Source organism: Thalassophryne amazonica, chromosome 7 (genome assembly GCF_902500255.1).
Source record: "Thalassophryne amazonica chromosome 7, fThaAma1.1, whole genome shotgun sequence".
NCBI classification, from domain to species: domain Eukaryota; kingdom Metazoa; phylum Chordata; class Actinopteri; order Batrachoidiformes; family Batrachoididae; genus Thalassophryne; species Thalassophryne amazonica.
The window spans coordinates 9169813-9197303 of record NC_047109.1 but is presented as its reverse complement, the minus strand read 5'-3'; the positions used below and the strand labels follow the sequence as shown (position 1 = coordinate 9197303).

Below are 27491 nucleotides of genomic sequence, written 5' to 3'. Positions count from 1 at the left end.
TTTCTCTAATTAGCAAAGAAAGTCACGAAGTCATTACTAGTTAAAGTTAAAGGAATACTCGGCTCAATAGAGCTCTGACTCTGTCAGCCTGGCTACAGTGCTGAAAAGAAACCTGGGGTTGTTCTTATTTTCTTCAATTAGTGATGAGTAGTAAGATGTCCTAGCTTTACGGAGGGCTTTTTTATAGAGCAACAGACTCTTTTTCCAGGCTAAGTGAAGATCTTCTAAATTAGTGAGACGCCATTTCCTCTCCAACTTACGGGTTATCTGCTTTAAGCTGCGAGTTTGTGAGTTATACCACGGAGTCAGGCACTTCTGATTTAAAGCTCTCTTTTTCAGAGGAGCTACAGCATCCAAAGTTGTCTTCAATGAGGATGTAAAACTATTGACGAGATACTCTATCTCACAGAGTTTAGGTAGCTACTCTGCACTGTGTTGGTATATGGCATTAGAGAACATAAAGAAGGAATCATATCCTTAAACCTAGTACAGCGCTTTCTGAAAGACTTCTAGTGTAATGAAACTTATTCCCCACTGCTGGGTAGTCCATCAGAGTAAATGTAAATGTTATTAAGAAATGATCAGACAGAAGGGAGTTTTCAGGGAATACTGTTAAGTCTTCAATTTCCATACCATAAGTCAGAACAAGATCTAAGATATGATTGAAGTGGTGGGTGGACTCATTTACATTTTGAGCAAAGCCAACTGAGTCTAATAATAGATTAAATGCACTGTTGAGGCTGTCATTCTCAGCATCTGTGTGGATGTTAAAATCGCCCACTATAATTATCTTATCTGAGCTAAGCACTAAGTCAGACAAAAGTTCTGAAAATTCACAGAGAAACTCACAGTAGCGACCAGGAGGACGATAGATAACAACAAATAAAACTGGTTTTTGGGACTTCCAATTTGGATGGACAAGACTAAGAGTCAAGCTTTCAAATGAATTAAAGCTCTGTCTGGGTTTTTGATTAATTAATAAGCTGGAATGGAAGATTGCTGCTAATCCTCCGCCTCGGCCCGTGCTACGAGCGTTCTGGCAGTTAGTGTGACTCGGGGGTGTTGACTCATTTAAACTAACATATTCATCCTGCTGTAACCAGGTTTCTGTAAGGCAGAAGAAATCAATATGTTGATCAATTATTATATCATTTACTAACAGGGACTTAGAAGAGAGAGACCTAATGTTTAATAGACCACATTTAACTGTTTTAGTCTGTGGTGCAGTTGAAGGTGCTATATTATTTTTTCTTTTTGAATTTTTATGCTTAAATAGATTTTTGCTGGTTATTGGTGGTCTGGGAGCAGGCACCGTCTCTACGGGGATGGGGTAATGAGGGGATGGCAGGGGGAGAGAAGCTGCAGAGGTGTGTAAGACTACAACTCTGCTTCCTGGTCCCAACCCTGGATAGTCACGGTTTGGAGGATTTAAGAAAATTGGCCAGATTTCTAGAAATGAGAGCTGCTCCATCCAAAGTGGGATGGATGCCGTCTCTCCTAACAAGACCAGGTTTTCCCCAGAAGCTTTGCCAATTATCTATGAAGCCCACCTCATTTTTTGTACACCACTCAGACAGACAGCAATTCAAGGAGAACATGCGGCTAAACATGTCACTCCCTTTCAGGCTCCTCTCCTGTGGAACCAGCTCCCAGTTCGGATCAGGGAGACAGACACCCTCTCTACTTTTAAGATTAGGCTTAAAACTTTCCTTTTTGCTAAAGCTTATAGTTAGGGCTGGATCAGGTGACCCTGAACCATCCCTTAGTTATGCTGCTATAGACTTAGACTGCTGGGGGGTTCCCCCGATGCACTGAGTTTCTTTCTCTTTTTGCTCTGTATGCACCACTCTGCATTTAATCATTAGTGATTGATCTCTGCTGTCTTCCACAGCATGTCTTTTTCCTGATTCTCTCCCCTCAGCCCCAACCAGTCCCAGCAGAAGACTGCCCCTCCCTGAGCCTGGTTCTGCTGGAGGTTTCTTCCTGTTAAAAGGGAGTTTTTCCTTGCCACTGTCGCCAAGTGCTTGCTCATAGGGGGTCGTTTTGACCGTTGGGGTTTTTCTGTAATTATTGTATGGCTTTTACCTTGCAATATAAAGCGCCTTGGGGCAACTGTTGTTGTGATTTGGCGCTATATAAATAAAATTGATTTGATTTAGTCTCAAGCATCAGATGTGGTTTGTCTCAGAATTGCGTCCAGTACAGGTGAAGATGGGCTGGGACCCTGTGTTCCAATAGAAATCGATGGTTCCAACACATCACATTAAAAACAAACCTCCCCTTCTGTATTTTTTTTCCCTTTGGTTTTCTCTGTGCAGCTCTACATTTAGGCGATAAGCTGTGACTGAAGTTATTATGAGGGGTGCAAACTAACGATCTTATTTTCGGTTCATTTTGAAATCAAGCTCAGTTTAACATGCGCAAAAGAGCGATTTTGCAGACAAATAGAGGAACACAAAGTGTAAAGTTGGACTCACCGGTGTCAAAATGACTAAGTCGCAGAAGAAATAAAACCAGTGAGGAGAAACACTGAGGAGACAGTCCGGGCTAATTTTGTGTTTGTGAATCTTTTTGGGTTTTTTCACATTTTATTTTTGGGAAGTCGTGTGATGCACACAGGTGTATGTAATTAATGTGTGGTTGTATATAATTAAAGCAGCCGCCTCACTGTGGTGGCTTTTTTTTTTTTTTTTTTTGGTCAAAGAGAAACCTTTGGTTCGTTGTTTTTTTCTCCATCACTTTTTCAATGGATGCACACGCAGTACTGCATTTAATAACATAGCTGAACTGCAGCCTAACCTAACGCACAGTGTGCACACCGGCCGGACTGTGTGCGAGTGTGTTTTTTGGACTGCGTTTATAAAGTTCCTCAACTTTAGAGCCCCGTCCTGCTGCTGCACTCAGCCCACAGAGACGGAACCAGACAGCAGAAAGATCGCAAACAGACATCAATGTTTGCAGCAGCAGCAGGCTGATAACAGCGATCCCTCACGTGACTGCTGATAAAATAATTGTACGCCTCCAAAAACTTGAAATCCTTCATGGCCGTCATCTCCAATATTTAATTTTTCACAATATCACTTTCGATCTTCAGGATCAAGAGTCTGAAGTCATCTTCCCATGCGTTTTCTCAGTGCATCTGCTTGGAGTCCGGAGTTTTTCTGCTTACCGTCTGTGTGCGCATGTGCCGCGCTAATAGCTTATTAGCGTTTTCAGCATCTCGAGCACGTGACAAACAAATGCACGTGCTTGAAGGCGGACGCGTAATCAATGTAATATCGCTCAGTACTGCGTGCGGTAAATGGCATTTCTCATCTAAAGTAAGCATAATAAATGTTTCCCAGTACATTGGACTGTATTGTCTTGTAGTGTTTTATATCATTTGTGTCATGGTTTGAGCTGTTAGTGTTGGTAGAACCATTTTCATCAAGGTTGTTTTTGTTGTCATGCTCCAACTTACTAGCCCCTACTGGCTGTGGCCAGTACCAGCCTGCCTACGCTACCCCTGGTGGCTCCATGCTGTTTTCAAGCCTGCTCACAGTTCTGGATTGCGAAAGTTAAAGACAACTGGGGAAAAGGATGAACTGTGTGCCCTGGTTTATGCGGTCCATTTGGATGATAAGCCATTGACCATCTCTGCTGAGAAAGAGCAGAGGCTCAAGGCTTCTGTCTACATGGACTTACTGGAGATAGACTGATGCATTATTCCTGATCCCTTCTACAACCCCTGGCAATAATTATGGAATCACCGGCCTCGGAGGATGTTCATTCAGTTGTTTAATTTTGTAGAAAAAAAAGCAGATCACAGACATGACACAAAAGTAAAGTCATTTCAAATGGCAACTTTCTGGCTTTAAGAAACACTATAAGAAATCAGGAAAAAAAAATTGTGGCAGTCAGTAACGGTTACTTTTTTAGACCAAGCAGAGGGAAAAAAAATATGGACTCACTCAATTCTGAGGAATAAATTATGGAATCACCCTGTAAATTTTCATCTCCAAAACTAACACCTGCATCAAATCAGATCTGCTCGTTAGTCTGCATCTAAAAAGGAGTGATCACACCTTGGAGAGCTGTTGCACCAAGTGGACTGACATGAATCATGGCTCCAACACGAGAGATGTCAATTGAAACAAAGGAGAGGATTATCAAACTCTTAAAAGAAGGTAAATCATCACGCAATGTTGCAAAAGATGTTGGTTGTTCACAGTCAGCTGTGTCTAAACTCTGGACCAAATACAAACAACATGGGAAGGTTGTTAAAGGCAAACATACTGGTAGACCAAGGAAGACAAAGCGTCAAGACAGAAAACTTAAAGCAATAGGTCTCAAAAATCGAAAATGCACAACAAAACAAATGAGGAAGGAATGGGAGGAAACTGGAGTCAATGTTTGTGACCGAACTGTACGAAACTGCCTAAAGGAAATGGGATTTACATACAGAAAAGCTAAACGAAAGCCATCATTAACACCTAAACAGAAAAAAACAAGGTTACAATGGGCTAAGGAAAAGCAATCGTGGACTGTGGATGACTGGATTAAAGTCATATTCAGTGATGAATCTCGAATCTGCATTGGGCAAGGTGATGATGCTGGAACTTTTGTTTGGTGCCGTTCCAATGAGATTTATAAAGATGACTGCCTGAAGAGAACATGTAAATTTCCACAGTCATTGATGATATGGGGCTGCATGTCAGGTAAAGGCACTGGGGAGATGGCTGTCATTACATCATCAATAAATGCACAAGTTTACGTTGATATTTTGGACACTTTTCTTATCCCATCAATTGAAAGGCTGTTTGGGGATGATGAAATCATTTTTCAAGATGATAATGCATCTTGCCTAAATGAAGTGTTGGGTTGGGGAGTGCTTGTTACACACATGTGCATCTTGATTTGGTGCCCAATTCTTCACACCACCACCCTTTGTTTTCTCCTTTCTGTTCACCATCATAGTCCATGCAACCTTCCTGTCAGTGTTAGTTGGAAATGGGTACAACTGGAAAGGCTTGGGACAGTCAGTCTCCAGCGGCATGCCTGCAGTTGTGAACATCACACACCAGCTGCTTCCAACGTTCTAGGTTGTATGTGCTGTTACTACAGTCCTTCCATGCACAAATACAGCCCATTGTCTAGCTCTACAGAGTGTGTGACCCAGTAGATGCCTGCCCCACTTGTGATGAGGAAGCACCAGCAGTAGAATGTCCCCACAAACCTGTGGGTTTAGAGTGAAGTCAGATGACGTGTGTACTGGCTAAAGCACTGACAGATGCGCACATGGCTTTGTTTGTCCCGATAGCCGCCGACCGGAAGCGCGGCCGCGCATGTGTACTGGTGATGCTGAGCTCGCTTATTAGCATGTGATTAGCTTCCCTCACGTGTAGCGCCAAAAAACTGCTACTCCTGACGTTGTCTTTCAATCTTCGCTTGAGATGGGCTTAGCTTCTGACACCATGTTCTATCATGTCTAACCATGCATGCGCGTGCCAGTAAGTCAGGAAACACTTGTACTTATTCACACAGCTTGACACCGCTCATTCCTTCTTATGGGTCCGTCCTCTAAATTTGTCCCACCGGATCTCTACATACACACATTGATCCTATCTATGATACGCTCCCAGTACAAGAGCTGAACTTTAATTTGTACCTCTGCACGTTCAGACTGCTGAGTTTTTAATGGAAATACATTGTGATCGGACAGGACATTTTATCAGTTTTGTACGGCGAAAAATCTGTTATACAAAATCTGTTATATACAGTGTTTATTACAAGAAAAACAATACAAAAACTCTGGGACTTTTTTGGTCTGGTGACTGCAGATATCTGGTTTAAACAATTTTACATAATTATTGTATGGCCTTGCCTTACAATATAAAGCGCCTTGGGGCAACTGTTTGTTGTGATTTGGCGCTATATAAAAAAATTGATTGATTGATTGAAACAATGACGTTTTGGTGAGTTTTACTGTACATGGGACTGAACAATAAATTTACCTACCTCACAAAGCTTTGATGATGATGTTGGCTTCCATCCCACACGGCTGACTTTATTTTCCCAAATTTTTCTTCTGTTCAGATATGAAGGGAATCTGTACATCTTGAAGCCCTTGTTGTGTCTATTTGTGCCGCCAAATGCAAAGCACCCCGGCATTTTCAGCAAATAAATAAATAAAATAGCTGTATTTACATGCAGACACATTAACAGCCAACGCTATTTTTGCCCCAAGATGGCACCACGAGTCACGTGACCGATTTTTGTTTTCGACTTGTCATGTCGCCAATCTCTCTAATAAAGGCACTTAAGACCACATGCTGTACTCTGTTATACATACTAGTGAGGTAAAAACTCAGTTTTAACAGGAAGAAACCCAGAAGAGAACCAGATTGTTTGTAGGCACCATAGACACAGAAGCTGTTATGTTTTATGAGGTTGAAGGTAAACAAACAGTATGTACGCAGTAGATGTAGTAGTTAGTAGATGGTGTGGCTGAGCTGCATGTGGAAGTTACATGTCTAACAACTGCGCGCCCTCCACCCCAGTGTCACATTTATTGAAGGGACTGTGACCAGTTTGGAAGAAGCAGATGACTGTGTGACCGGGGTCCAGTACAAGGACAAAGAAAGTGGAGAACTCAAGGTGAAGAGCAAAAAAATCTCCGGTCCTTGTTGAATGGAAATAACAGTGTAATTTTTATTTTTGTGTGTCTGAGTGTGGAGGTGATGACTGTCTGACTCTGCGTCCTGCAGAAAATCCACGCAGCGCTGACAGTGGTGGCTGATGGCTGTTTCTCTAAATTCAGAAAAAGTCTGGTGTCGGGGAAAGCTCACATCTCCTCCCACTTTATTGGATTGCTCATGAAGGTACAGTTCAGTTTGTCAAAGGATTTCATTTACACAGATCAAACTATAACAAGGGTGGAAATGTGACGTCAACAACATTACGGAATGTTCAGCCAAAATATAAAAACAGCCCTCCCTCTGAATGGTGAAAACTCATTTAGAGTCGGATCCAGCCCATGGACTGAACCATGATGTTCAGGCGCCTCATGTACAAAGGCTGCATACACACAAAAACTGTGGCGAACGTCCGTCTCTCCGTCAACGTTCTGATGTATCAAAAGTGAAATGACCATGGAAATGTGTGGGGCGCTACTGTGGACGTGTAAAGGTGATGCTGAAACCATTAATAGTGTGAAAACAAGAAGTCATCAGAGTGATGTTCACACCAGAGACACACTTATGAACATTAATACACTCACGAGCAGTGGTGGGCACAGTTCCGCTAACCACTAATTATCAAAGCTGATGTTTTCATTATCGGGTTAGCTTTTCAGATAATTTTGAAAACCATCAGCGGACTAATTATCTTCCGATATATTTTGGTCCGATAATTTTTAGACCGCTAACATTTATAAAGTCTGACATCAAAGATTTGAGTGTCGTAGATGGGCATTTCTGTCCTCTGTAAACAGAGGAGAGCTAGTTTCAGAAGAAACTGCTCTATCCTCTGCAGACAAAGGAGAACTACTCACAGGGAAGGAAAAAAGAAAAGAAAAACTTATTTCTTTTGACCCCATACTAGTTTTAACCAAACAAATTTTGGACAAGTTATTTAAATTAACGTCACGTCTGAAGTTTTATAAAGTGAAAATATCAGCTATATGTTTTATTTTTAAAGTAATGCACTAATTTTGAAGGTTTTAGTGTGGACATGCTGTGCCCAATGCATTATGGGTAATCTCAGTACATTCACGACAGGAGAATGCATTTGAGATGCTCTGATCAGGCTCCCCACAGACAACAGCATTAAACCCTTTGTATATTGTGCCTACTCTCATGAATATATTCTCTGGGTTTATAGACGTTATTGTATTTGTTTTATGTAAAAATGCCAGAAGCAGCCCAGGTTGCTCCTCCATTATTTTCAGTTGGGATCACTTTGAGCTGCAATGCGAGCCTGTTTGTTCCTTCTTGCTTTTGTTTGTTCCAGAGTAATATATATGTCTGAAATTCAGTTTGCGTTTATTAAATTCCACGCATCTTAAACGTAGCAGACACGGACGGATTATTTATTTGGAATATTTGTTTTAGCACGTTTTCAGGGTCTCTACCGCCATCTACTGGCCAGTAGTGTTCATGTTCATTAGTGATCGATCTCTGCTCCCCTCCACAGCATGTCTTTTTCTTGGTTCTCTCCCTCAGCCCCAACCAGTCCCAGCAGAAGACTGCCCCTCCCTGAGCCTGGTTCTGCTGGAGGTTTCTTCCTGTTAAAAGGGAGTTTTTCCTTCCCACTGTAGCCAAGTGCTTGCTCACAGGGGGTCGTTTTGACCGTTGGGGTTTTACATAATTGTTGTATGGCCTTGCCTTACAATATAAGGCGCCTTGGGGCAACTGTTTGTTGTGATTTGGCGCTATATAAAAAAATTGATTGATTGATTGATTGATGGCAGTATTCACCCTAAATATTGAGCGTCTGGGCACCAGTTGATCTAGATCTGTTCTATTTATTTTTGAATCACAACTTGGCTATGTTTTGCAAATGCCTTTTTTTTTTAACAAAAAAATGGCATATTTTACAAAAGCACATTTATATGTCAACAACAACACACACACACAAAATGCTCCATTCATGTATAGATAGTTCAACCTTTACCTTTTTGGAATCATTATAATAAGACAAAATAATGTGGTATAGTTTTCAAAATGATTGGAGCATTTTTTTTTTTTTGTCTCCTGTGTACTTCTTTGACCCCTGTAGCTCATTAGAGGTCAGCTCCAGGATGGCTCCATATCTGAAAATAAACATTAGTTAATTTAGAATATGTGTGCCAAATTCCATGCTTTTATCACAAAATGAACAATTTTTATGGCAACTTGAGCTAAGCTGCTCCACTATTGAAAGGAATTTGCATATTTAAATAGGGGCATGGAAAGGGAGGAGTTTGGCACATCTGCATGTGCACTCAGTTCCACATTGATTAGGATGTAAAAACAGAATGTGCTTGGATCTATGCGTACGCACACTTTGATACACCTGGATATTTTTGTACTTACGTCAGTTTCTGGGTTTTAGCGTACGCCACGTTTCAGTAGGAAATCCACACAAGTTTTTTACATCAGGCCCCAGAATTTTGTATGCTTTGTGCACAGCACTACATTCTGGCATTTTGAGGCAGGGTAATATGAAGTATTTGTAGTTAAGAATGTAGCAATCAAACAGTGCGACACATAAATTGTCTTCTGTTAGTGTGTAACTAAAGCTGAATTCAGAACATCACGCTCTTGTCCTCCTCAGGACTGCCCCCAGTTTAAAGCCAACCATGCTGAGCTGGTGCTGGCCAACCCGAGTCCGGTACTCATCTACCGGATCTCCTCCGCATACACCAGAGTACTCGTTGACATCAGGGGGGAGATGCCGCGCAACCTCCCAGAGTACATGACGGAAAAAATACACCCTCAGTTGCCAGGTAAAACAAAAGTGGGTAAAAGTCTGCACTGGGTGACCTGATGACCTAAGGTCATCTGATCACCCAGTGCAGAATGTTTCAAGTGCAATATGCACTTTGGAGTAATTTCTAGATTGTATCAAAATTTTGTGGTTCTCGCTCAATCCCTGCCATGCCTAGGGTTGGCATGAGAAACAGAATGGTCCTGTATTGACCTGATAAAGGATGTACTTTGTTCTGTATTTCTGTAAGAATCGAACATAGAGGGTCTGTAATGAATGACAGAGTGGATACTGGATACGTAAATAATATTATACAGGTGGTTAATATACAGTGCCATGAAAATGTTAGTGCACCCTTGAGCTTTACGTTTGAACTGGTTATTACATAAAAAAAAGGCATTTTATGTACATGTATAACATGTATATCATCACTTTTACATTCAGTTTTCCTTCAGACAACTCAGAGGATTATGTCTTGGACTTCAGTTACATAAAAAATGAATGTGATTTTTCTACATTTTAAATGGTTTTATTTTATTTTCTGTGGTTTTAAGTTAAGTATGAGTTCTGTAAATCCAAAAATAAATATTTATGTTTTGCACTGAGAAAGGAAATTGAGTGGTTTTTTTAATAAATCAAAAACAGGATAAAGTCCACATCCACATAACTGCCGCTCACTGGATATCATCGTCTTTTTTTGGACCATTCTCTGTAAACCCTAGAGATGGTTGTGTATGAAAATCTCAGTAGATCAGCAGTTTCTGAAATACTCAGACCAGCCCACCTGGCACCAACAAACAAGCCACGTTCAAAGCCACTTACAGTAGTGTTCAGAATAATAGTGCTGTGTGACTAAAAATATTAATCCAGGTTTTGAGTATATTTCTTATTGTTACATGGGAAACAAGGTACCAGTAGATTCAGTAGATTCTCACAAATCCAACAAGACCAAGCATTCATGATATGCACACTCTTAAGGCTATGAAATTGGGCTATTAGTAAAACAAAAACAAAAAGTAGAAAAGGGGGTGTTCACAATAGCATCTGCTGTTGACGCTACAAACTCAAAACTATTATGTTCAAACTGCTTTTTTAGCAATCCTGTGAATCACTAAACTAGTATTTAGTTGTATAACCACAGTTTTTCATGATTTCTTCACATCTGTGAAGCATTAATTTTGTTGGTTTGGAACCAAGATTTTGCTCGTTTACTAGTGTGCTTGGGGTCATTGTCTTGTTGAAACACCCATTTCAAGGACATGTCCTCTTCAGCATAAGGAAACATGACCTCTTCCAAGTATTTTGACATATCCAAACTGATCCATGATACCTGGTATGCGATATATAGGCCCAACACCATAGTAGGAGAAACATGCCCATATCAACAGAGGGACTTTGTGGGGGATTCTTGCAAATAAATTAGCTTCACACAGGCGTCTTCTAACTGTCACAGCACTTACAGGTAACTCCAGACTGTCTTTGATCATCCTGGAGCTGATCAATGGGTGAGCCTTTGCCATTCTGGTTATTCTTCTATCCATTTTGATGGTTGTTTTCTGTTTTCTTCCACGCGTCTTTTTTTTTTTTTGTCAATTTTAAAGCATTGGAGATCATTGTAGATGAACAGCCTATAATTTTTTTCACCTGCGTATAAGTTTTCCCCTCTCCAATCAACTTTTTAATCAGACTACGCTGTTCTTCTGAACAATGTCTTGAACATCCCATTTTCATCAGGCTTTCAAAGAGAAAAGCATGTTCAACAGGTGCTGGCTTCATCCTTACATAGGGGACACCTGATTCACACCTGTTTGTTCCACAAAATTGATGAACTCACTGACTGAATGCCACACTACTATTATTGTGAACACTCTCTTTTCTACTTTTTTTTTTTTTACTAATAGCCCAATTTCATAGCTTTAAGAGTGTGCATATCATGATTGCTTGGTCTTGTTGGATTTGTGAGAATCTACTGGTACCTTGTTTCCCATGTAACAATAAGAAATATACTCAAAACCTGGATTAATCTTTATAGTCACATGGCACTACTATTATTCTGAACACTACTGTAAATCCCCTTTCTGATGCTCGGTTTGAACTTCAGCAAGTCATCTTCACCACATGTGATTGGCTGATTAGGGATTTGTGTTAAACAATTCAACAGATGTACCTAATAAAATGGCCAGTGAGTGTATAATAGTAAATGGTTGGCTGCATGGAACTACAGGGATCCAGACCCCTGTCACTACTGACTACTCTGTGTGGACACATGTTCACGGTAGGGCTGGCATATTTACCACTATATATAATTTGAAAATGTTTCCATTTTGAAGAGTATAATAAATGAAGCCTGAAGAAACAAAAGGGTTTGCTATTTGCACTTCAGAATGCATTAACATCAAATAGAAAATTTTTAAAGTATACATTTTACTGCAAAAAAAATGTATCTGCCCCAACAAAGTGATATGTTAGCCTGCCTTCACAAATTATTTGATTAACAACAAGAAACTGCTAATGATTAACTTAGGTGTATGGTGATAAAAGAACTCGCCTTCAGCAGGAACATTGTGTCTGTCCAGGTAGGATGACTTTTTCCTTTCTGTTGTGATTGAGCCAAATCAGCTGACTATAAACAGAAACCACATAAACAAGTGCCTTCTTTTGAGGGTGGCAAGTTTTGCTCTGTCTGATTGGTTACACTGCAGTGACGCCACAATGCATTTCTGAAAAGTTAATAGACGGGGATTTAAAAAAAACATGCTAGGGTGTGGCACTTCTTCTCTAGTCACATACACTCCATTCTCATTTAGAGTGAATGGAGGAACATAGACTTGTTACTGAATTTGATGTAAACTGGATCCCAATCCTAGTTTGAGGTTGTTTAACTGCCCAGCAGTGCACTCATGTTTTTTGAGTGTACACATTGTTTTTAAATGTGGCCCCAGGTCTTGGTGATACCCTGTGATTGTTGTGAATGCTCCAAGTGGATGTCGCAGACTGTAACAGCTTCAGGCCGTTCAGAGCAATAATGTTTGATTCCTCACAGACATGCGGGTCTGTGATGGTAAAGATGACAGAAGACGCTGCAGCAGTAAAAATTTATGTGGAAACGTGGAAGCTGCAGATGAACGTTCATGGTGTGCTCAGTATTCAGCTGAAACATCACATCAGATGTCAAAATGTCTTTTGCATGGACCGATGTTTAAATTCGCTGTTTCTTTTCCTGATTCTCTCCCCTCAGCCCCAACCAGTCCCAGCAGAAGACTGCCCCTCCCTGAGCCTGGTTCTGCTGGAGGTTTCTTCCTGTTAAAAGGGAGTTTTTCCTTCCCACTGTCGCCAAGTGCTTGCTCACAGGAGGTCGTTTTGACCGTTGGGGTTTTTCTGTAATTATTGTATGGCTTTTGCCTTACAATATAAAGCGCCTTGGGGCAACTGTTTGTTGTGATTTGGTGCTATATAAATAAAATTGATTTGATTTCTTTCAGAGCATTTAAAGGAGCCTTTCATGGTGGCGCTGCAGAACGATCGGCTCAGGTCCATGCCTGCCAGCTTCCTCCCTCCCTCCTCTGTCAACAAACCAGGTACTGATCTGCTTCTGAAATCAGAAGTCCATTGTGCCAAATTTCAGAAAAATTCTATGAACACAATTTCAGAAAATGGACCACACACCTTGAACCATTCAGGCACTAGACCTGTGGACCTTGGTTCAAAAAACATGAACTAGTAACCTGCTGCACCTACTGCAACGGAGTCACATTAACTCAATCATGAACAAAAAAATGTCAGAACGAGCGCACACTGTGATAAACCTGGAGAAAGCAGGTCGTGCGAATGTTGACTAGCAAATAAGTCTGAAGGCGTTACAAGCTACTGTTACTGTTCTGACTGCGATTCAACCAGCTCAGTGCGGTTTGCAGGAGTCCTTCTGCTGGGCGACGCCTTCAACATGAGGCACCCGCTGACGGGAGGAGGGATGAGCGTCGCTCTCAATGACGTGCGCATCTGGAGGCGCCTGCTGGAGACCATCCCAGATCTGTGTGATGACCGAGCTGTGCTGCAGGTGATACTTAAAACAAAACAAAACAAAAAAAAAACCACCACACATACACACTTCAGAGATATTCAGGGCTTCTGCTGCACATCAGCATGTGATGGGATTTTTATGTAGTTATTTGTTTTGTCACCAGGCAAAGAAAATTTTCCACTGGGAGCGCAAGTCTTCACACTCGTTTGTGGTGAACGTTCTGGCTCAGGCTCTGTACGAGCTGTTTGCTGCTACAGACGGTGAGTCCGACAGCAGAAATCCTCTCACTCACACATGGTTGTCCTCTTCTCATGGCAGCCATGTTCTCATCCCCAGATTCTCTCCACGAACTCAGAAAAGCCTGTTTTCAGTACTTCAAGCTGGGCGGATGCTGCGTCGCCGGACCTGTTGGACTCCTCTCAGTGTAAGAACTTAAGGCCGCTGCTGGATCACTGATGTCGAACAGCAGCTCCAGCAGGGGATGCTGTGATTGTTGTCAGAATATCTCTCCCCAAAAGCCATCTCTAAACTCCTGTGAACCTCAGCTCTGAAACCACTTAATGCTCACTTAAGGAAAATAATCAGTCATTATTTCTTAGTTATCAAGGGGGAAAAAAAAAAAAAAATCTAAATTTGAAGCTTTTCAGTTGTAGATTTCTCAGGGGGGTTAAAGCCTTTTTATTTTTAAAATTACTGTTAAAATTTTTAAAGTGTCAGATGTGTTTCAAAAAAGGTTTAAAACTGTATTTTACATACTCTGAATGACAAGTGCCCAAATTCTTTGAAGAGCCCCACAGGGGCCAAAAATATTGCTGCTGTGTGAAGAAATAAATGTTATTCTAAATGTAAAATCAAATTGGGGGGCGGGGGGGGACAGACAGACAACCCACTTTTTTTTATTAAAGGCCCCCTGTCACACCTTGACAATTTAGCCAGCGTATGCCAATCGTGTTACAAAATGCTGGCATAAGTCTAATAAGTTAAAGGGTAAAGTTTTTTTTTTTTTTTGAAACATTGAAACACATCCTAATATGCTGAGGTCCTCAAAAAATTTTGGGCATGCTGAAAATTTTCAACACATGTATCAATCAATCAATTTTTTTATATAGCGCCAAATCACAACAAACAGTTGCCCCAAGGCGCTTTATATTGTAAGGCAAGGCCATACAATAATTATGTAAAACCCCAACGGTCAAAACGACCCCCTGTGAGCAAGCACTTGGCTACAGTGGGAAGGAAAAACTCCCTTTTAACAGGAAGAAACCTCCAGCAGAACCAGGCTCAGGGAGGGGCAGTCTTCTGCTGGGACTGGTTAGGGCTGAGGGAGAGAACCAGGAAAAAGACATGCTGTGGAGGGGAGCAGAGATCGATCACTAATGATTAAATGCAAAGTGGTGCATACAGAGCAAAAAGAGAAAGAAACAGTGCATCATGGGAACCCCCCAGCAGTCTACGTCTATAGCAGCATAACTAAGGGATGGTTCAGGGTCACCTGATCCAGCCCTAACTATAAGCTTTAGCAAAAAGGAAAGTTTTAAGCCTAATCTTAAAAGTAGAGAGGGTGTCTGTCTCCCTGATCTGAATTGGGAGCTGGTTCCACAGGAGAGGAGCCTGAAAGCTGAAGGCTCTGCCTCCCATTCTACTCTTACAAACCCTAGGAACTACAAGTAAGCCTGCAGTCTGAGAGCGAAGCGCTCTATTGGGGTGATATGGTACTACGAGGTCCCTAAGATAAGATGGGACCTGATTATTCAAAACCTTATAAGTAAGAAGAAGAATTTTAAATTCTATTCTAGAATTAACAGGAAGCCAATGAAGAGAGGCCAATATGGGTGAGATATGCTCTCTCCTTCTAGTCCCCGTCAGTACTGTAGCTGCAGCATTTTGAATTAACTGAAGGCTTTTTAGGGAACTTTTAGGACAACCTGCTAATAATGAATTACAATAGTCCAGCCTAGAGGAAATAAATGCATGAATTAGTTTTTCAGCATCACTCTGAGACAAGACCTTTCTGATTTTAGAGATATTGCGTAAATGCAAAAAAGCAGTCCTACATATTTGTTTAATATGCGCTTTGAATGACATATCCTGATCAAAAATGACTCCAAGATTTCTCACAGTATTACTAGAGGTCAGGGTAATGCCATCCAGAGTAAGGATCTGGTTAGACACCATGTTTCTAAGATTTGTGGGGCCAAGTACAATAACTTCAGTTTTATCTGAGTTTAAAAGCAGGAAATTAGAGGTCATCCATGTCTTTATGTCTGTAAGACAATCCTGCAGTTTAGCTAATTGGTGTGTGTCCTCTGGCTTCATGGATAGATATAATTTACTCATAAGTCTAAATATGTCCATTAATGCTGGTCACTGAATGGCTGAAAGCTGCAGTCCTTATGCGGACAGACTGTTTCATTCATACACGGAGTAAATCTGACCTGTTCATTTCAGTCCAGTTCACCATCACAGACGGACATGAATCCACACAAAGCTCCTGATTTTCGAAAATGACATCTGAAAATACTTTCATTTGTGGCTGGAAACGTAGCGTTTTAAAGCAAGTCCCTCTGTGTTTTTTCTGCTGCAGGTGCATTTCTCATGCCTGTGTTATCACACAGATAACAGTGCACTCTGATCACACAGAAGCACTGTGATGATTTAAACTTAAGTGATCGATCAGGTGTGGTCATGCCTGATTAACGTGCCGTTTAAACATTTAAAGTGTCGTCTCTGTCGGTGATCACCACGCGGACAGATCACACCTAATCATGGTCGAGTGGCGCTTTAAAAGTTTAAATTATCACAGCGTTTCATTATTCAGGACTGTGATGACCTGATCAGCGGACCTCAAAGCAGCAGCTCAGCGCTTTAAACGTTTATGAGTCACAGCACTTCATTCATTCACGGCATGCATTTACCACAGCCAGTCGACTTATCAGCGTTGTGTACACAATGAAAATGGTCCACCATGATAAAAAAAAAAAAAATGAAAAAAAAAAAAAAATGTTAAATTACTGTTTCTGACTGGCACCACACAGTGCAGTACTGACCCAAACCACTGGGTGGAAACGGGGCTGTCAGTATACACTGGTTAACCCTCTCAGGCTCAAATTAATTTTTAGTAACAGGGAAAATCAGATATTTAGCTGTTGCAAATCTGCAGCGCCTGCCTTGAGAGGGTTAATAGTCAAGGTGTGACAGCTGCATTAGTTTATCAGACGTACGCCAGCGTGCCAGCATTTTTAATACTGTCGGCATACACAGGCTAAATTGTCAAGGTGTGACAGGGCCTTAAAGGAAAAGAAAACTGATAAAATACAGCGGGGAATATTAATGATTGATGTGTATAAATGAAAATAAGGAGCACTTACAACCGAAATATCTGCCTCCGAAAGTCAGAATTCATCCATCGATGATTTCATAAATGCCACCATTGACACAATTTTAAACAATCAGAAAAAAAATCCCCGGGAATGCTTGTGGGATGCTGTGATGTAGCATGGGCACAGAAAGGTAAATACTGTAGTTTCAAACTATAAGCCACTACCTTTTTCACACGCTTTGAACACTGCGGCTTAAACAATGATGCAGCTAATTTCAATCAATCAATCAACTTTTTTCTTATATAGCGCCAAATCACAACAAACAGTTGCCCCAAGGCGCTCCACATTGCAAGGCAAGGCCATACAATAATTATGAAAAACCCCAACGGTCAAAATGACCCCCTATGAGCAAGCACTTGGCCACAGTGGGAAGGAAAAACTCCCTTTTAACAGGAAGAAACCTCCAGCAGAACCAGGCTCAGGGAGGGGCAGTCTTCTGCTGAGACTGGTTGGGGCTGAGGGAAAGAACCAGGAAAAAGAGATCGATCACTAATGATTAAATGCAGAGTGATGCATACGGAGCAAAAAGAGAAAGGAACAGTGCATCATGGGAACCCCCCCACAGTCTACGTCTAAAGCAACATAACCAAGGGATGGTCCAGGGTCACCCGATCCAGCCCTAACTATAAGCCTTAGCGAAAAGGAAAGTTTTAAGCCTAATCTTAAAAGTAGAGAGGTTATCTGTCTCCCTGATCTGAATTGGGAGCTGGTTCCACAGGAGAGGAGCTTGAAAGCTGAAGGCTCTGCCTCCCATTCTACTCTTACAAACCCTAGGAACTACAAGTAAGCCCGCAGTCTGAGAGGGAAGCGCTCTAATGGGGTAATATGGTACTACGAGGTCCCTAAGATAAGATGGGACCTGATTATTCAAAACCTTATAAGTAAGAAGAAGAATTTTAAATTCTATTCTAGCATTAACAGGAAGCCAATGAAGGGAGGCCAACACGGGTGAGATATGCTCTCTCCTGCTAGTCCCCGTCAGTACTCTAGCTGCAGCATTCTGAACCAACTGAAGGCTTCTTAGGGAACTTTTAGGACAACCTGATAATAATGAATTACAATAGTCCAGCCTAGAGGAAATAAATGCATGAATTAATTTTTCAGCATCACTCTGAGACAAGACCTTTCTGATTTTAGAGATATTGCGTAAATGCAAAAAGGCAGTCCTACATATTTGTTTAATATGCGCTTTGAATGACATATCCTGATCAAAAATAACTCCAAGATTTCTCACAGTATTACTAGAGATCAGGGAAATGCCATCCAGAGTAACGATCTGGTTAGACACCATGTTTCTAAGATTTGTGGGGCCAAGTACAATAACTTCAGTTTTATCTGAGTTTAAAAGCAGGAAATTAGAGGTCATCCATGTCTTTATGTCTGTAAGACAATCCTGCAGTTTAGCTAATTGGTGTGTATCCTCTGGCTTCATGGATAGATAAAGCTGGGTATCATCTGCGTAACAATGAAAATTTAAGCAATACCGTCTAATAATACTGCCCAAGGGAAGCATGTATAAAGTGAATAAAATTGGTCCTAGCACAGAACCTTGTGGAACTCCATAATTAACTTTAGTCTGTGAAGAAGATTCCCCATTTACATGAACAAACTGTAATCTATTAGACAAATATGATTCAAACCACCGCAGCGCAATGCCTTTAATACCTATGACATGCTCTAATCTCTGTAATAAAATTTTATGGTCAACAGTATCAAAAGCAGCACTGAGGTCCAACAGAACAAGCACAGAGATAAGTCCACTGTCCGAAGCCATAAGAAGATCATTTGTAACCTTCACTAATGCTGTTTCTGTACTATGATGAATTCTAAAACCTGACTGAAACTCTTCAAATAGACCATTCCTCTGCAGGTGATCAGTTAGCTGTTTTACAACTACCCTCTCAAGAATCTTTGAGAGAAAAGGAAGGTTGGAGATTGGCCTATAATTAGCTAAGATAGCTGGGTCAAGTGATGGCTTTTTAAGTAATGGTTTAATTACTGCCACCTTAAAGGCCTGTGGTACATAACCAACTAACAAAGATAGATTGATCATATTTAAGATTGAAGCATTAAATAATGGTAGGACTTCCTTGAGCAGCCTGGCAGGAATGGGGTCTAATAAGCATGTTGATGGTTTGGATGAAGTAACTAATGAAAATAACTCAGACAGAACAATAGGAGAGAAAGAGTCTAACCAAATACCGGCATCACTGAAAGCAGCCAAAGATAACGATACATCTTTGGGATGGTTATGAGTAATTTTTTCTCTAATAGTCAAAATTTTGTTAGCAAAGAAAGTCATGAAGTCATTACTAGTTAAAGTTAATGGAATACTCAGCTCAATAGAGCTCTGACTCTTTGTCAGCCTGGCTACAGTGCTGAAAAGAAACCTGGGGTTGTTCTTATTTTCTTCAATTAGTGATGAGTAGAAAGATGTCCTAGCTTCACGAAGGGCTTTCTTATAGAGCAACAAACTCTTTTTCCAGGCTAAGTGAAGATCTTCTAAATTAGTGAGACGCCATTTCCTCTCCAACTTACGGGTTATCTGCTTTAAGCTACGAGTTTGTGAGTTATACCACGGAGTCAGACACTTCTGATTTAAAGCTCTCTTTTTCAGAGGAGCTACAGCATCCAAAGTTGTCTTCAATGAGGATGTAAAACTATTGACAAGATACTCTAACTCCCTTACAGAGTTTAGGTAGCTACTCTGCTCTGTGTTGGTATATGACATTAGAGAACATAAAGAAGGAATCATATCCTTAAACCTAGTTACAGCGCTTTCTGAAAGACTTCTAGTGTAATGAAACTTATTCCCCACTGCAGGGTAGTCCATCAGAGTAAATGTAAATGTTATTAAAAAATGATCAGACAAAAGGGAGTTTTCAGGGAATACTGTTAAGTCTTCTATTTCCATACCATAAGTCAGAACAAGATCTAAAATATGATTAAAGTGGTGGGTGGACTCATTTACTTTTTGAGCAAAGCCGATAGAGTCTAATAATAGATTAAATGCAGTGTTGAGGCTGTCATTCTCAGCATCTGTGTGGATGTTAAAATCGCCCACTATAATTATCTTATCTGAGCTAAGCACTAAGTCAGACAAAAGTTCTGAAAATTCACAGAGAACTTAGGGACTTAGAAGAAAGAGACCTAATGTTTAATAGACCACATTTAACTGTTTTAGTCTGTGGTGCAATTGAAGGTGCTATATTATTTTTTCTTTTTGAATTTTTATGCTTAAATAGATTTTTGCTAGTTATTGGTGGTCTGGGAGCAGGCACCGTCTCTACGGGGATGGGGTAATAAGGGGATGGCAGGGGGAGAGAAGCTGCAGAGAGGTGTATAAGACCACAGCTCTGCCTCCTGGTCCCAACGCTAGACAGTCACAGTTTGGAGGATCCCAAAAAATTGGCCAGATTTCTAGAAATGAGAGCTGCTCCCTCTAAAGTGGGATGGATGCCGTCTCGCCTAACAAGACCAGGTTTTCCCCAGAAGCTTTGCCAATTATCAATGAAGCCCACCTCAGCCAGCAATTCAAGGAGAACATGCGGCTAAACATATCACTCACCGTCTGATTGGGGAGGGGCCCAGAGAAAACAACAGAGTCCGACATTGTTTTTGCAAAGTTACACACCGAATCAATGTTAATTTTAGTGACCTCCGATTGGCGTAACCGAGTGTCATTACTGCCGACGTGAATTACAATCTTACCAAATTTACGCTTAGCCTTAGCCAGCAATTTCAAATGTCCTTCGATGTCGCCTGCTCTGGCCCCCGGAAGACAATTGACAATGGTTGCTGGTGTCGCTAACTTCACATTTCTCAAAACAGAGTCGCCAATAACCAGAGTTTGATCCTCGGCGAGTGTATCGTCGAGTGGGGAAAAACGGTTAGAGATGTGAACGGGTTGACGGTGTACACGGGGCTTCTGTTTAGGGCTACGCTTCCTCCTCACAGTCACCCAGTCAGCCTGCCTTCCCGACTGCACGGGGTCTGCCAGGGTGGAATTTATGGATTTTTACAGGCTTTCTCATAAGTATACGTATACAGTATATGGACAGCATATATTGTATACGTATACAATATATGCTGTCCATTAATTGCCTGAAAGCTGTGGTCCTCATATGGCGTAAATTCACACATAATAAATATAAAGTCTTACCTGTTAGTTGTAGTGGATTCAGCAACACGTCCTGCAGAAAACGATGTTTGAAAACAATTAAATCCTTGTCGTGGATGAAGAAAAGTCCCTCTGGCACTTTGCGCTGCAGTTGCACCCCCACCCCCGTGTCTCTGTCTTTGTGCTACAAGTTGAAAATGTCACAGCGCCTTAACGTCTCATTTACCACAGACACCAGATCCTGGGTGCACGATGACATTATCTCATGATGCGAAAAGAAAAAAAAAAAATTTCTGCGTGTGGACAGGATCAGACCCCACAAGACACCAAGAGTGCGCTGGATAATGTGCGCATCAGAAAAACAGCATTTACGGTACATATTTAATTAAAAGTTAATCTTTCTGTCAAACTGCTACAGAGGTCTCAAACTCATGGTGCAGGTTTTCTTTGCAAACACCCACTCCAGCAGGTGATTTCACTGATTAACTGATTCCACCTGCGCTAAATGATTTAATCAGTGAAATCACCTGCTGGAGTGGGTGGTTGCAAAGAAAACCTGCACCCTCTCGGCCCTTTCTGAGTTTGAGACCTGTAGTATCTTTGCCCCTTCTATACTGCAGGGCGACACTGGCAGAGTGTTGAACCTCTGTGCCCATTTGATGTCACATGTCAGTGTTATAGCAGATGGCATGACTAAAACCTTTCATATGGGCTCTCAATATCATAATCTACCAACCCAATCATAATTTAACAGTGAGTTTTCTTTTCCTTTTAACAGAATTTTATTCATTTGAAGAGAGATCAAAACAAAGTGAGCCAAATGTGGCCCGGGGGCCACACATTGACTAACCCTGCTCTAAGGAAATGGTAATTAATTCAACAAAAATTAATATCATTTAAAACACTTCAATGCTGCCAAACAAAATATTAGCCATTTCAATATCTGGTTTACAGTAGGTAGGCGTGGTTAAATAACTGTTCAAAAAAAAGAAAAAATCAAACAATTAAATGAATATCCTGGAATGGATTTTGAATGATTTGAGTTTGTTTGCTAAAAAGTTTTGTGAAGATGATAAACATGATGAACATAAAGTGCAGTGTTTGCAATGTTGCCAGATCTCCAAAGAGAAACAAGCAACCATGTAAAAAAATTTGACATTAATTTGGGCATTCAGCCAAAATGAAAAATATTTTAAAAATATGAATACATGTGTACATTTATCAGTCGGTTGGAAAGATCAGGTGTGGTGTTATTAATGGAAGGAATTTGTATTTGTGAAAAACTAAATCAGTGACTTCTTTCCAGGTTGTCACCCCAACCTTTGACCCTGCTTGGGCACTTCTTCGCCGTGGCCCTGTACGCCGTCTACTTCACGATCACGTCCACGTCGTGGAGAAACAAACCTGGAGCAGTTTTAAAAAGTGCAGCCATCCTGTACCGAGCCTGTACAGTCATGTTTCCCCTCATCTACTCTGAACTCAAGCACCTGGTGGTCTGAGAGTTCAGTACCTGCAGCCCTACATGTACAGTACTTTTATTACAGTACAAATTTTGTATCACCACTCTTAGCTTCATAGTGGAGTAGAGCAGAGAAGGATATTCTTTCACCAGAACAGGTCAAATCTAGGCTTAAATCTCAGATGTACCTTCTGGCAATTTGTAGCTAAACTTTTTTTTTTTTTTTTTAAGGAAATCCTCCTCTGTACCACTTCATGTTGAAGCTGGTGATGTAAAATGCAAAATTTGCATTGTGCACAATTTGTCCAGTCACAGCCAAAAAAGCCTGTAACTTCTTCTGGGTTGTCTGGGTGTCTTTCTTCACTCTTCTTGCACAGTCACTCAGTTTTTGAGAACTGCCTACTCCATGCAGATTTACCATAGAGTGTCATATTGTTTGTATTTCTTCATAACTGTATGTCCAAGACATATTCAGTGGCAGCTTTACCATCAGAGAGCCTCGACCACAAAAGACTCCAAGCTGTCAGTGATGTTAAAGGGGGCAACACAAGGTATTAAGCCCAGGAGGATCTAAACCTTTGATCAGGGTAATTTTGGTCGTTTCTATTTTTATTATGATTTAAAAGTTGTAAACACAGTTGTTTGACAATAAATGGCTTCACACAACCGCTAACCATGAGTGAAAAAAAGTTTTATCATTCATATTCTCTGAAAAATGGCCAAAACCACCCCCCCCCCCCCCCCCCACTCAAAAAAACAAAAAAAAAAAAACATCTCTTACGGTATGTAAACTTTTGAGCACAACTACAGTATATATCTATCTATCTATATATATATGAGGGCTGTCAAAGTATAGGTCCTTGTTATTTTTTTCAAAAACTATATGGATTTCATTCATATGTTTTTACGTCAGACATGCTTGAACCCTCATGCGCATGCGTGAGTTTTTCCACGCCTGTCGGTGACGTCATTCGCCTGTGAGCACTCCTTGTGGGAGGAGTCGTCCAGCCCCTCATCGGAATTCCTTTGTCTGAGCAGTTGCTGAGAGACTGGCGCTTTGTTTGATCAAAATTTTTTCTAAACCTGTGAGACACATCGAAGTGGACATGGTTCGAAAAATTAAGCTGGTTTTCAGTGAAAATTTTAACGGCTGATGAGAGATTTTGAGGTGATACTGTCGCTTTAAGGACTTCCCACGGTGCGAGACGTCGCGCAGCGCTCTCAGGCGCCGTCGTCAGCCTGTTTCAAGCTGAAAACCTCCACATTTCAGGCTCTGTTGATCCAGGATGTCGTGAGAGAACAGAGAAGTTTCAGAAGAAGTCGGTTTCAGCATTTTATCCGGATATACCACTGTTAAAGGAGATTTTTTTAATGAAAGACGTGCGGACGGGTCTGCGCGTCGGGACGCAGCCGACGCGGTGCGGCGGCACAGGAAAAACACCTCCGTGTTGATAACCATTTGTAAAATCCAGGCGGCTTTTGATGGCTTTCAGTGGAGTGAGTATATGAGAAATTGTTTAACAGCTGGACATGTTCCAACTTGTCCTTAAGGCTTCCAACAGAGGTGTTTTTCCTGTGGCGGAGCGTCGCGGCGGCTGCGAGCCGACGCTGCAATCCGTCCGCACGTCTTTCAATCAATTTTTTATATAGCGCCAAATCACAACAAACAGCTGCCCCAAGGCGCTTTATATTGTAAGGCAAGGCCATACAATAATTACGTAAAACCCCAACGGTCAAAACGACCCCCTGTGAACAAGCACTTGGCTACAGTGGGAAGGAAAAACTCCCTTTTAACAGGAAGAAACCTCCAGCAGAACCAGGCTCAGGGAGGGGCAGTCTTCTGCTGGGACTGGTTGGGGCTGAGGGAGAGAACCAGGAAAAAGACATGCTGTGGAGGGGAGCAGAGATCGATCACTAATGATTAAATGCAGAGTGGTGCATACAGAGCAAAAAGAGAAAGAAACAGTGCATCATGGGAACCCCCCAGCAGTCTATGTCTATAGCAGCATAACTAAGGGATGGTTCAGGGTCACCCGATCCAGCCCTAACTATAAGCTTTAGCAAAAAGGAAAGTTTTAAGCCTAATCTTAAAAGTAGAGAGGGTGTCTGTCTCCCTGATCTGAATTGGGAGCTGGTTCCACAGGAGAGGAGCCTGAAAGCTGAAGGCTCTGCCTCCCATTCTACTCTTACAAACCCTAGGAACTACAAGTAAGCCTGCAGTCTGAGAGCGAAGCGCTCTATTGGGGTCCCTTACCAAAAAATAGTACATGCAAGTATGTTTCAAGTATACTTCCAGTTTACTTTTTATATACTTAATACTATTTTTGGTAAGGGGTGATATGGTACTACGAGGTCCCTAAGATAAGATGGGACCTGATTATTCAAAACCTTATAAGTAAGAAGAAGAATTTTAAATTCTATTCTAGAATTAACAGGAAGCCAATGAAGAGAGGCCAACACGGGTGAGATATGCTCTCTCCTGCTAGTCCCCGTCAGTACTCTAGCTGCAGCATTCTGAACCAACTGAAGGCTTTTTAGGGAACTTTTAGGACAACCTGATAATAATGAATTACAATAGTCCAGCCTAGAGGAAATAAATGCATGAATTAGTTTTTCAGCATCACTCTGAGACAAGACCTTTCTGATTTTAGAGATATTGCGTAAATGCAAAAAAGCAGTCCTACATATTTGTTTAATATGCGCTTTGAATGACATATCCTGATCAAAAATGACTCCAAGATTTCTCACAGTATTACTAGAGGTCAGGGTAATGCCATCCAGAGTAAGGATCTGGTTAGACACCATGTTTCTAAGATTTGTGGGGCCAAGTACAATAACTTCAGTTTTATCTGAGTTTAAAAGCAGGAAATTAGAGGTCATCCATGTCTTTATGTCTGTAAGACAATCCTGCAGTTTAGCTAATTGGTGTGTGTCCTCTGGCTTCATGGATAGATAAAGCTGGGTATCATCTGCGTAACAATGAAAATTTAAGCAATACCGTCTAATAATACTGCCTAAGGGAAGCATGTATAAAGTGAATAAAATTGGTCCTAGCACAGAACCTTGTGGAACTCCATAATTAACTTTAGTCTGTGAAGAAGATTCCCCATTTACATGAACAAATTGTAATCTATTAGACAAATATGATTCAAACCACCGCAGCGCAGTGCCTTTAATACCTATGGCATGCTCTAATCTCTGTAATAAAATTTTATGGTCAACAGTATCAAAAGCAGCACTAAGGTCTAACAGAACAAGCACAGAGATGAGTCCACTGTCCGAGGCCATAAGAAGATCATTTGTAACCTTCACTAATGCTGTTTCTGTACTATGATGAATTCTAAAACCTGACTGAAACTCTTCAAATAGACCATTCCTCTGCAGATGATCAGTTAGCTGTTTTACAACTACCCTTTCAAGAATTTTTGAGAGAAAAGGAAGGTTGGAGATTGGCCTATAATTAGCTAAGATAGCTGGGTCAAGTGATGGCTTTTTAAGTAATGGTTTAATTACTGCCACCTTAAAAGCCTGTGGTACATAGCCAACTAACAAAGATAGATTGATCATATTTAAGATCGAAGCATTAAATAATGGTAGGGCTTCCTTGAGCAGCCTGGTAGGAATGGGGTCTAATAAACATGTTGATGGTTTGGATGAAGTAACTAATGAAAATAACTCAGACAGAACAATCGGAGAGAAAGAGTCTAACCAAATACCGGCATCACTGAAAGCAGCCAAAGATAACGATACGTCTTTGGGATGGTTATGAGTAATTTTTTCTCTAATAGTTAAAATTTTGTTAGCAAAGAAAGTCATGAAGTCATTACTAGTTAAAGTTAATGGAATACTCAGCTCAATAGAGCTCTGACTCTTTGCCAGCTTGGCTACAGTGCTGAAAAGAAACCTGGGGTTGTTCTTATTTTCTTCAATTAGTGATGAGTAGAAAGATGTCCTAGCTTTACGGAGGGCTTTTTTATAGAGCAACAGACTCTTTTTCCAAGCTAAGTGAAGATCTTCTAAATTAGTGAGACGCCATTTCATCTCCAACTTACGGGTTATCTGCTTTAAGCTACGAGTTTGTGAGTTATACCACGGAGTCAGGCACTTCTGATTTAAAGCTCTCTTTTTTAGAGGAGCTACAGCATCCAAAGTTTTCTTCAATGAGGATGTAAAACTATTGACGAGATACTCTATCTCACTTACAGAGTTTAGGTAGCTACTCTGCACTGTGTTGGTATATGGCATTAGAGAACATAAAGAAGGAATCATATCCTTAAACCTAGTTACAGCGCTTTCTGAAAGACTTCTAGTGTAATGAAACTTATTCCCCACTGCTGGGTAGTCCATCAGAGTAAATGTAAATGTTATTAAGAAATGATCAGACAGAAGGGAGTTTTCAGGGAATACTGTTAAGTCTTCTATTTCCATACCATAAGTCAGAACAAGATCTAAGATATGATTAAAGTGGTGGGTGGACTCATTTACTTTTTGAGCAAAGCCAATAGTCTAATAATAGATTAAATGCAGTGTTGAGGCTGTCATTCTCAGCATGTGTGGATGTTAAAATCGCCCACTATAATTATCTTATCTGAGCTAAGCACTAAGTCAGACAAAAGGTCTGAAAATTCACAGAGAAACTCAGTAACGACCAGGTGGACGATAGATAATAACAAATAAAACTGTTTTTTGGGACTTCCAATTTGGATGGACAAGACTAAGAGTCAAGCTTTCAAATTAATTAAAGCTCTGTCTGGGTTTTTGATTAATTAATAAGCTGGAATGGAAGATTGCTGCTAATCCTCCGCCCCGGCCCGTGCTACGAGCATTCTGACAGTTAGTGTGACTCGGGGGTGTTGACTCATTTAAACTAACATATTCATCCTGCTGTAACCAGGTTTCTGTAAGGCAGAATAAATCAATATGTTGATCAATTATTATATAATTTACCAACAGGGACTTAGAAGAGAGAGACCTAATGTTTAATAGACCACATTTAACTGTTTTAGTCTGTGGTGCAGTTGAAGGTGCTATATTATTTTTTCGTTTTGAATTTTTATGCTTAAA

At 40.9% G+C, this 27491-nt stretch overlaps 1 protein-coding gene across 1 annotated transcript in view; it reads left to right on the top strand.

The window, feature by feature from the left end:
- The window catches only part of sqlea (squalene epoxidase a), a 48863-nt gene extending 26385 nt beyond the window's left edge, over nt 1–22478 (top strand). Inside the window, exons 7-14 of the mRNA XM_034173491.1 lie at nt 6540–6636; nt 6747–6860; nt 9295–9466; nt 12930–13025; nt 13362–13504; nt 13632–13728; nt 13805–13892; nt 22275–22478. Of these exons, the coding sequence (XP_034029382.1) occupies nt 6540–6636; nt 6747–6860; nt 9295–9466; nt 12930–13025; nt 13362–13504; nt 13632–13728; nt 13805–13892; nt 22275–22467 (1000 nt within the window). The 3' untranslated portion in view covers nt 22468–22478. The remainder of the gene's footprint in view (nt 1–6539; nt 6637–6746; nt 6861–9294; nt 9467–12929; nt 13026–13361; nt 13505–13631; nt 13729–13804; nt 13893–22274) is intronic.
- Nucleotides 22479–27491: the final 5013 nt, after the last annotated feature.